The 12,083-nt window shown below is 33.3% G+C and overlaps 1 protein-coding gene across 4 annotated transcripts in view; it reads left to right on the plus strand.

Moving 5' to 3' along the window:
• astn1 (astrotactin 1) overlaps positions 1-12,083 on the plus strand; it is a 276,262-nt gene that overhangs the window by 257,875 nt on the left and 6,304 nt on the right. For all 4 annotated transcript variants that reach the window (XM_051137636.1, XM_051137646.1, XM_051137653.1 and 1 more), the window contains 3 exons: positions 2,564-2,696; positions 9,678-9,778; positions 9,880-10,063. In XM_051137636.1, the coding sequence (XP_050993593.1) occupies positions 2,564-2,696; positions 9,678-9,778; positions 9,880-10,063 (418 nt within the window). The remainder of the gene's footprint in view (positions 1-2,563; positions 2,697-9,677; positions 9,779-9,879; positions 10,064-12,083) is intronic.

Consider the following 12,083-nt stretch of genomic DNA (forward strand, 5'->3'; position numbering starts at 1 on the left):
TGCATGATTTACCTTCCTTTCAAAGAAGTCGTCTTTATCATCTTTCATAGAAAAAAGTCAAGTCATAAATTTCAAGTCCTAAATTTCCCCCTTCAGTGTTGTTTTCTGAGAACTACACCAACAGGTTTGCCAGGGGGCTGGTCAGTGTTTGCCAAGGTCACACTGAGTTTCTGACGTACATTTAAAATCATATGTTTACAATCTATCTATCTATCTATCCTTCTATCTATCTATCTATCTATCTATCTAACTCTATCATCTGTCTATCTGTCTATCTATCTATCTGTCCGTCTGTCTGTCCATCCATCTGTCCATCCGTCCATCAATCTATCTATTCATCTGTCCATCCATCAATCTATCTATCCATCTGTCTGGACATATATCTATCTATCCATCTATCCATCTGTCCGTCCGTCCATCTATCCGTCCATCCATCTATCTATCTATCTATCTATCTGTCTGTCTGTCTGTCTGTCTGTCTGTCTGTCTGTCTGTCTGTCTGTCTGTCTGTCTGTCTGTCTATCTATCTGTCTGTCTGTCTATCTGTTTCTATGTCTATCTGTCTGTCTGTCTGTCTGTCTGTCTATCTGTCTGTTTGTCTATCTATCTATCTATCTATCTATCTATATATCTGTCCGTCTGTCCATCCATCCATCCGTCCATCAATCTATCTATCCAATCTATCTATCTGTCTATCTGTCTATCTGTCTATTACTTAATCACTTAATCAGTCAGTTGCACAGTAAATTAAATAACTGGTTGATAATTAATTGATCAGTTTAAATAAATTATTTATTTATTTAATGTATAAAAAATAAAAAGGTAATTGTGGCTTTTTATCTCACAGTTAAGACTTTTTTTCTTGGAATTGCAAGAAAAGTGAGAATTGTGATAAAAAAGACAATTATAATTATATTTTTATTATGTATTTGATGGTGAAAACTAATACCAGCACTGAAAGATGTAAACTTAATGTAAACTTAAAATTATGAGAAAAAGTTCAGTAGCCTTACCTTGTTTCTTAAGACTTTTTTATATAATATATTTCTACTGGCTAATGTAATATAATTATGCTGGCAATATTAGTTTGGTCACCATAATGTTATTCTTTTAAGCATGATTTACATTCCTTTTCAAAGAAATCATCTTGATCATCTTTCATAGAAAAAAGTCAAATCATAAATTTCGTAATTGTAAGATTTAAAGTCAGAATTGCGAGTTAACTCGGAATTCTGAGAAAAGTCATAATAACATTTTTTATTATTTATTTGTTGGTGGAAAGTAAAAACAGAATTGAAAGATGTAAACTGAGAGGGGGAAAAGAGTCCAAATTGTGAGATAAAAAGTTGAACTTACCTTTCTAATTATCTTGTGGCAGAAACAGGCTTCCACATAAATTGAAATATTTTGTTTAACATGGTTAAAAACAGTGAACAGCTAAGGCACTTCCTACACCAGTTCCCATTCAGTATTCCCGCTGAGAAGTTGCCCATAAATAATTTTAAAACATGTGCTCCTCAGTTCATAAATGGCACACAATTTATATCTCATAAAAACACACTTGCGAAATTTTCCACACACATCAAAAGTTTTATTGCCTTTTTACAACATTTCACCTTTTTTTCGACATAAAACAGAGATGTTAGAGCTTGTTGTCAGTGGAACTGTCTATGACTGGATAAATATGACCTGAAGTGCTGCAGTCGCTCACAATGTCACTTTTCATTAACGTCAGCGTACGTGTTCCTCAACTCTCTACTCAACTAGCACTGTAAATACTTACTGGTGACAGCAAGCACATAATCACACATTCTTTTCCCCTTTACGTTTATCCTGGCATCATGTTCTCAGAAGCCTGGTATTTTTGAAGAAGAGGCCTCCAGGAAGACAAGCAGGGTGACCACCGCTTTTAAAAGGTTCCCCATCCCTAGTTTCTCTTTGCTATGAAAGGCACACGAGGCTCATGTCCTGTGACGCATGCAGGCCAGCTGGGCAAACAGTCTTTCCGTCCACTTCTTAATAAGAAAGGCAAAGCACATCAGCCCCTCAGGTAACTTCTGTATGGGCTCTTTATTTGGGCTTTAGATGGCTGACACTCGCAGCTCGATCTGGGTCACGCGTCTCGTGTGAAATCAAACCACTGACATCTTCTCCGGTCGAAATGTCCAAACCACAGGGTCTCCTCCCCTAGCGTGTTCCACTGACCAGGGGAGCAGGGAAACACTTGTTTTCATAGCATTTGGTCAGACTCAGCCAGGGTTTTTCAGGGTGAGGGAAATCCTCATGCAAAGCAGCATCCTGTGTTCACATTGCAGAGGCTTTCCTGAGAAGATGGGGCTGTTTTGCTGATGTTTGTTTTTTTTCTGCGCATGCATGGTTGTCTCCCCTAATGACATACCATTAATCATTCTTGATTAGAGACACTTAAAACTAAACAAACAAACAGTTTGTTTTAAACGATTTGGTGGCCTAAAAACATGGGAGATCAAAATGGGTTATTAGGTCTTGTAAACTTGTGTTTGTATATGTATGTGTGCTAAACAGCGTTTTCTCCTCTTCACAGAAACCATGTTGAGTTTCGTGGATGACATCATGTCAGGGGCCAAATCTCCGTGCGTGATGCTCGGGGACATCCCGGATCCTCTCTCATCTATCTCATTGATCATACGCTGCCTGGAGCCAGACACCACATACATGTAAGTTCCTGCTGCTATAGAATGTGACAGAAGAGACCCATGTCTTTATTTGCCTTTTTTTTTTTTTTTAAATAGTAGCATTTGCATTTTGAAATTAATCAGAGAATTAATCATGAGAATGTTTTTAACACAAATGTGTCATTTCATTTGATTTTCTTTGATGACATTAGCACCCATTGCTCTTAAAACCATCTACCCCAGGGGTGCTCAACCCTGGTCCTGGAGATCGACTTTACTGCAGAGTTCAGAGTTCAGAGCTCAGTCCCTGACCAAACACACCTGAACCAGCTAATTAGGATCTCAAGGAGCACTTATTATTATTATTATTATTATTATTACTGTAATGTTAATAATAATATGAGTATATATATTATATATTTCGCCTTGCAAAAGTATTCATACCCCTTCATTTTTTCGTTTCATGTTGCAGACTTATGTTCAACAGCTTTAAATAGCTCCCCCAAGCCCACCTTGCAAATTTATTAGAAATAAAAAAAACTAAATGATTCCATTGCATAAGTATTCATACCTTTTACTAGGACACTTGAAATTTTGCTCATGAGCATTCATATCATTTGTAGGTTTTACTACACTTTGAGTGGAGTTAATCTGTGGCAAATTAATTTAAATGAGCAAGATTTGGAAAGCCACACACCTCTCAATAAAAGGCCTAACAGCTGAAATTGCATATGAGAGCAAAAACCAAGCCCTGAGGTCAAAAGAACTGCCTGTAGATTTCAGAGGCAGAATTACGTCAAGGCACAGATCTAGGGAAGACTTCAGAAAAAAAAAAATCTTCTGCATTGAAGGTTCACAGAAGCGTGTAGCCTCTGTTATCTATAATGGAAGAAGTTTGAAACAACTAGGACTCTTCCTAGAGCTGGCCTCCTGGCCAAACTGAGCAATTGATGGAGAAGGGCCTTGGTTAGATTGGTGACCAAGAAGCTGACTTACAGAAGGACAATCATCACTGCAACGTTTCATCAATCTGGGCTTTATAATGGTGTGGCCAAACTCAATCCTCTCCTCAGTAAAGACACATGAAAACTCACTTGGAATTTGCAACAAAGCACCTTAGGAACTCTCAGATTGTGATAAATAAGATTCTCTGGTCTGGTGAAACTCAATTCCAAGCACCATATTTAAAGGAAACCAGGCACTGCTCATCACCTGCGGAGTACCGTAAAACCGCAAAGTGTGGTGGTATCAGCTTCATGCTGTGGGGCTGTTTTTCAGCGGCAGGGACTGAGGGACTCGTCAGAGTAGAACGAAAGTGCAGACAGAATATAGAAAACCTAGTCCAGAGCGTACAGAACAATGACCCTAAGCACACAGCAAGAGTGGCTTATAAACAACTCTGTGAATGTCTTTGAGTGGCCCAGCCAGAGCCTGGGCTTGAATCCAATCAAACATTTCTGGAGAAATCTGAAAATGTCTGCCTGTCCCCATCCAAGCTGCAGAGCTTGAGAGGTGAAGAGGTGAGGAGAAGAATGGCAGATAAATGCCAAATGCAGATGTGCAAAGCTTGTTGCATCATACCAAAAAGACTTGAGGCTGTGGTGCTTCAACTAAGTACCATGTTAAGGGTATGAATACTTATGCAATGTACTTATTTCAGTTTTTTACTTTGAATAAATTTGGAAAGTTGTCACAAATCTGTTTTTGCTTTGTCATTATGGTGTAGATTGATGTGGGGGAAAAAACTGAAACCAAGAGCAGAGTGTGTTCAGACCAAGACTTTGAGGAATTGAGACCAAGGCAGGGACCTTTTAAATTAATCTGAAAGATTTACATTTACTGCCACTATATAGAGCTGTAACCAATCAAATGAAATCACTAAACAAAGTTCATTATTGCACTACACAGGTGGCACAGAAGCTGCATCTAAATTACAGCTGCATAAATATTGAGAATAAATATAAAAAAATATTAAAGTTAAAAGTTAAAAAAAATTAAAGTTCAAGTTTAAAATAAAACAATATATTTAAAATGTGTATTGGCATATTCTATAATGAAAAACTAAATAAATAAACTATTATTATTATTATCATCATATGTTATACATCTCATCCAGGCCTCATCTAATGTTATGCCAGGTCGCTTCAGCATGAAACACCTGTTTCCTATGCCTTTGCCTCACAATGGCAAGACATATTCAGGCATATTCATTCAGAGTTCAGTGAGAAACAAAACATAAAGGCCCCACTTTTGGCTGGATGATTCACTTGGACTTTGAACTGACGTTGAGTTGCATGTCTTCAGTCAGATGAGGGATTTTAATATCTGCGTGAGTCTAAGCAATTACATCCAGCTAAGGCTGTGAAAATCCGATAATGATTCGTGTAAAATATGTCTGGAGTACTTCCTACCTATGTCAGTTTTCCAATATCAGTAGTTGATTTAGAATGTGCTTTTCTCTAAATGGCTTGGCAGAGTCTGTAGCAGGTAAGAAACGTTCTTGGAAAGTATAATTGGTCCCATCATCACTTTAGCATAAAAGCTGGTGACATCAGGCCGACATCTTCTATGGGATGTGATAATTGCATTGGGGGCCCCTGTCTGTGTTCGACTCCCTTGGATATTTTTTTCATGACGTGCTACATCCTTTTCTCAGGAACGTTCATTTTTATGCCACAGGGAAGAACATGGTCTCTACGTCCAGTAATGCCGACTCAATTCCAGCTAGTTTTACATGCTGCAGATACAGCTGGGGAAACAGTTCATACTCTGGAAAGGTTTAAAAGTGCGTCAAAGGGTGCGCTTCGTGGTAATAGCAGAAACAGTGATAGAAAGATTGATGTGTTAAACGGGGCTACATACAACAAGAAAGGGTTTAAGCGAATGCTTGGCGTTAGTAGTATATTGTGTGAGTAGATGAAAACAGGAATCACAATATATGATGAATAATGATGCTGAAAGGAAGCTTAATAAAAATGTAAATTATGATATAAATTAGTGGTTCTCGCTGTAGGTTTGTGACCCAAAAATGGCCAATATGGTTATTAGTAATACAAATAAATAGTAAATTCATAGTAAATTATTATATTGTATTATGTTATAAATAAGTGGTTCTCACTGAAGGGTTGTGACCTAAAAATGGCCAATATGTTTAATAATAAGAAAAGTAATATATCTTTATATTAAATTAATATTTTATTTTATTTTATTTTATTTTATTTTATTTTATTTTATTTTATTTTATTTTATTTTATTTTATTTTATTTTATTTTATTTTATTTTTTTGTTTTTATTATTTGTAGTTATCAGTGGTTCTTACTGGAAGGTTGTGACCCGAAAATGGCCAATATGTTCATTAATAATAGTAAATTATATATGGTAAATTATAGGAAATATTATATTATATTATATTATATTATATTATATTATATTTTAATTCAGTGGTTCTCACTGTAGGTGTGTGACCCAAAAATGGCTAATAAGGTTATTAGTAATAAAAATAATAAAATAGTATAATAAAAAATAGTAAATTATTCTATTCTATTCTATTCTATTCTATTCTATTCTATTCTATTATAAATCAGTGGTTATCACTTAAGGGTTGTGACCCAAAAATGGCCAGTAATATAATATATTATATTATATTATATTATATTATATTATATTATATTATATTATATTATATTATATTATATTATATTATATTATACAATATTACGTTATAATTCAGTGGTTCTCACTGGAGGATTGTGACCCAAAAAATATTGATACGTTTTTAATAAGAAAAATAATATGTCTTTATATTAAATTAATAGTGAATTCTTGTATTATATTATATTATATTATAAACCAGTAGTTCTCACTACTACCACTACTACTACTACTACTACTACTACTACTAAATAATAATCATCATGAATGCATATGTTTATTAATAATAATTAAACACACCATTAAAAGCATCTCTTATTACATATATAAAAAGCATTTCATTTACATTTCATGTTGGTGTATATGTTGTTCAGATGCAAAACCCTCTAAAAGCCACCTCAGTCAAAAATGAGATTATGATACTGAGTGAATGCTCTCAACACATATTATACGTCCATCAAATATTTTAACTTCAAACTCACTAAATCCCAGCCTCAGCCCAATCAGAAGTACTGGTACTTAGGTAGAAACCTATACATAGGAGCCTGATAAAAATGCTTATTTTAAAGAAAAATGTCAGATGTCAGGCTTTTGCATCTGAACTCTTCATATTCTTACTCAAAAATAACCCCTGAAGTCTGTAGTAATTGCAGCATTTCTTGCGTTGGTCTGTGTTCGTGCAGCTTTCGTGTGGGTATTTGATCATGTAGGTGCTTGAATTTATACACCCTGCTACTTTTCCTCCTGATTTCCTGTGCTACATGTTCTGCACATGTGCAGGCAGTTAGCACACACATGCATTGTGAACATGCAGGGCACACTGAAGACATTACACAAGCCCACAGGGAGGACTGGGTCCTCCTTACGATACCTCTTTCCAAATGTTTTTGATATTTGACCGTTGTTCAAAGAAGCACAGGCTGTCTTTATATTATTTATGGACCTGTTCAGTGTTATTGTCAAGTTCATTTCAGTGTTTTAGGTTTCAAGAAAAATACAGTGGGGTCCAAATGTCAGAGACCGCTAGAGAAGATGCTTCTGTTTTGCATCATTTCTGTTTTTGTATTTTGTATCTATTATTATTATTATTATTAAAATTATATCAGGAAAAAATGGAGTGACATTGCTATTTATATTACTTTTCAGTGCATTTCCTACTTTCATTTTTATTTATTTATTTATTTATTTTTTCAAGAGGGATATTATGATGTTAGACTGTTTTCATCACCAAAACAGGTGTATGGAATTTAAACATAGTTAAAATAAATAATTACATTTTATTTTTTTTAAGGAAAGACTGTAAACGACCCTTAAAGAGCAGGTTAGACTGCGTGAATCCCTCGTCATCCAAAAATCACACATATAAGAGAGACTTGCGTTTCCCCACCTCGCATGCACTCTCGCTTGGCACTTTGTAGGATCTCACTGCTGCCGTACTGCAGGTGGTAGCTGTTTATAATATCTTCCACTAGATGGAGATATCGCTTAACTTAATCTTTCCAACCTGCGCCTCGTAGCCCGCGGCATATATCATCAGTGATAGAGTAATTGCAGCAATGTTTTGGGAGTGAGTGGGTACACCACCACAGCTGCTTGCTATTGTTCAAGTTCAGTTGTCTGCTCTTAAGGGATCCTCAAATCAAAGCCATGAGCCGAAGGTAAACTCATGCTTACGTAATGGGAGTGGTGCAGTCATGCATTTTGATTTTAATAGAGGTATATGCTGTTATATGATTACATAATTCACACACTGAAACAATTTGTTCGGTCCAAACTTCAAAGGCCTCCTAAAAAGGTAATGGTTCATAATTTCCGAGGTCTATTTGGTAGTGTTATTTCCAACAAAATCTAGGAATAATTCCAAATACACTTATTTATTTCACCTTTAACCTTTTACTTATTTGTTTAACCTTGAACTTAGTTGTTTCTTAATTAATGTTATAGTTTGACATGCATTGTATGTTATTTTAAAAGTTATAATTCATAACATGACAATAATAATAATAATAATAATAATAATAATAATTGTAATATTAACAATTAAGAAATTATTATTACTATTATTATTACTATTATTAGTATTATTATTAGTAGTAGTAGTAGTAGTAATAATTTTATTATAAATACTACCACTACTACTACTACTACTACTACTACTACTAATAATAATAATAAATATTTTTTGTAATAATAAATTAATTAATTAATACATACATACATACATACATACATAAAAAGAATAAATCCAAATAGACTTCATTAAATATAAAATAATAAGAAGAAATTATTATTATTATTATTATTATTATTATATACTACCACTTCTACTACTAATACTACTACTACTGCCACTACTACTACTACTAATAATAATAATACATTTTAGTAGTAATAATACATAAAGAAATGCATATATAAAAAATCCAAATACACTTAGTCATTCATTATTTAAAACAATATATAATTTGAAAAATAAGAGAAATTATTATTATTATTATTATTATTATTATTATTATTATTATTATTATTAAATGCTACCACTTCTACTACTAATAATAATTAGTAGTAGTAGTAGTAAATAATAAATAAACTAAAAGAATAAATCCAAATACTTGTATTATTAAATACTATTATTTAGTATTTATTCTTATTTACTAGTATTTATTGTTAGTATTTAGTATACTAAATATTAGCACTTCTGCTACTAATAATAAAATAAATAAATAAATACACATCCAAATACACTTTTACATATTTACATATTTATTCATGCACTGTAAAGTATTAAAAAATATTAATAATAAGAAAAAATATTATTATTATTATTATTATTATTATTATTATGAGATACTACCACTTTTACTAATAATAATTATTAGTAGTAGTAATAAATAAAAATAATGCAAATAATAAATCCAAATACACTTAATATTAAACATAATTTATTTAGTAATTAATATTAATTAATTACTAGTATTTATTATTAAATTAAGGTATTTATTATGAAATACTAGTATTTATTTTGAAATACTACCACTTCTACTACCAATAATAATTATTCAAATTAATAAATAATAGATAAATAAAAATAATAAATCCAGATACACTTATTTATTAATTTAACCTTATAACCTGACCTTATTTGTTTTTTTAATAAATTTTATTGAATATTATGTTTTTATAATATATTTTATTTTATTTTTTGTTAAAAAAAAAAAAAAAAAAAACTTTTGGTTAGCAAAAGTGCTCTAAACATGTTGAGCTGTGGTGCTTAGTCTGTAGGTGTGTTTCAAATATGGCCTGCAACATATCCCGATCATATTAATACATGAGAATCGAATAAGTGACAAATGTCTAAATGTGCAATCGCAGGTTTCGGCTGTGGGCAGTGGACAACACGGGACGGCGTTCCAGTCCGAGTGAGGTGACGATCAAAACTCCCTGTCCTGCAGTGGACGACGTAAAGGCTCAAGGTAGGGAATTGCTTGCATATGTAGAATAAACTTCTTAAGGTTGGAAAGTATTTTTAAACCTATAAGTCATCTGATTTGGTTGTTATTATATCTCCCCTCAGAAATAGCTGACAAGATTTATAACCTGTTCAACGGCTACACCAGCGGGAAGGAACAGCAGACGGCCTACAACACGCTCATGGACCTCGGCTCACCAACCCTCCACCGAGTTCTTTACCACTACAACCAGCGCTACGAGAGCTTTGGAGAGTTTACTTGGCGCTGTGAAGATGAACTGGGGCCCAGGTTTGTAAGCCTTGTTACAAAACCTAGTACTAGTCACGCTAACAATGATCAATTTGTGATTTATTTAGTTATTATTTTTAATTCATTTATTTCAGTTATAAATGTTGGAATGCATGTGAGAATGTTTATGTTTTTTATGTTTTTTCATTGCCTCCTAAATTACATAGTAAACCCAGATTATTCTATTACGGATCTGACATGTGATTAGGGTATTTGTGCTAACTAGGTTTAAATTGAACGCAATCAAACTGATTACAGTACGTTTAAAGGGTTCGCTAAAGCATCGCGCTGACCACAAAACAGGGTGGTAATATTTATACACCCTCCAAAATAAACCAAAGACAAATAAGGTCCTGATTTTCGAATTGCACTGAAATGCTTTCTAAACACAGCCATGTGTTCGATATAAAACTTGAACGCTTCCTCGCTGATGCACAGTAGAGGCAGGTGAATTTAATTACGGCCACTTGGACAACCGTACCTGAGGCCTCGGTTCAGATTAAAAGGTTGTATTTAATTGTCTCCATGTTGCAAGGTTTTCCTTTCTTACTCCTGAGTTACTGCATTAAAAAACACTTGTATCGAGCACTATCCCACCCAGTGTGACTGATGAGAGGGAACCAAGATCTTGAATTCATGGTAGTTTAATCTAATTCAGGTCTGTATTTTCGGAGATGTTTTCTTAGTCATACCTGAGGAGTCAAGGTTTGGCTAGTTAGCATGTTTTAGTTACGTCTTGCACTCTCAAAAAAGGTATAAAAAGGTGTCACTCGGGTGGTATTCTTTCTTCATTTACCCTTCAAGGGATAATTCATTACCTTATGATTTACTCACCCTCAAGCTATCCTAGGTGTGTATGACTTTCTTCTTTCAGACAAATATAATCAGCGTTATATTTAAAAAAAAATGGCAGTGAATGGGTGTTGAGATGTTGAAGTCCAATAAAGTGCATCCATCCGTCATAAAAAGTGCTTCACACATTTCCGGGGGGGGTAATAAAGGCCTTCTGAAGTGAATCGATTTGTTTATGCAAGAAAAATCTCTAGCATCTGCTAACTGTCATACGAGTGTTCACGAGAGAATGGCGTTTTAGTGCATGACGTAGGACGTAGATGCAGTGTAAGCTCCAGTGAGAGTATGCATTCTCGCAAGAACCAAGGAAAACCAGGCTTCTCTTGGCTTATATCCAAATCCTCTGACATTTTTCTTTACAAATCCTCATTTTGTACTCTCTTGCTCTTTCCACTGAGCTTCAGCATTTTTCACTTCTTACCAGAGCTTACCCTGCGTCTATTTCTTATGTTACATTACATTTAACATTTTACATTACATTTTACAACAAATTACATTATACATTTTAAAACAAGGTGTTGGTTTCAGTTAGTATTTTATTTTTACATTTATTTATTACTTTATGCTTGGATTTAGTCATTCTTATATTTTTTGCAACATATTGTATTTAACAATTTCATTATATACACTACCAGTCAAAAGTTTTTGAACACATTAGATTTTTAATGTTTTAAAGAATTTTCACCAAACCTGCATTTATTTGATCCAAAATACAGCAAAAGCAGTAATATTGTGACATTTTTTACTATTTAAAATAACTGCTTTCTTTTTGAATATATTTTAAAATGTAATTTATTCCTGTGATCAAATCTAAATTTTTGGCATCATTACTTCAGTCTTCACTGTCACACGATCCTTCAGAACTCATTCTAATATGCTGATTTGCTGTCCAAGAAACATTTTTTTTTATTATTTAGCAATATTTAAAACAGTTGAGTAGTTTTTTTTCAGGATTATTTGATGAATAGAAAGATCTAAAGATTTATCATTTATCTGAAAAAAAAAAAAAAACTTTTATAACATGATGCATTATACCATTCAAAAGTTTGTCAGGTTTTTTTTTTTTTTTTTTGGTAAAGAAATGATAGAAATTAATACTTTTATTTGGCAAGGATGCATTGCATAGATCAAAAGTGATGATAAAAATATTTATAATGTTACGAAAGAT

Source organism: Labeo rohita, chromosome 2 (assembly GCF_022985175.1).
Source record: "Labeo rohita strain BAU-BD-2019 chromosome 2, IGBB_LRoh.1.0, whole genome shotgun sequence".
NCBI lineage: Eukaryota > Metazoa > Chordata > Actinopteri > Cypriniformes > Cyprinidae > Labeo > Labeo rohita.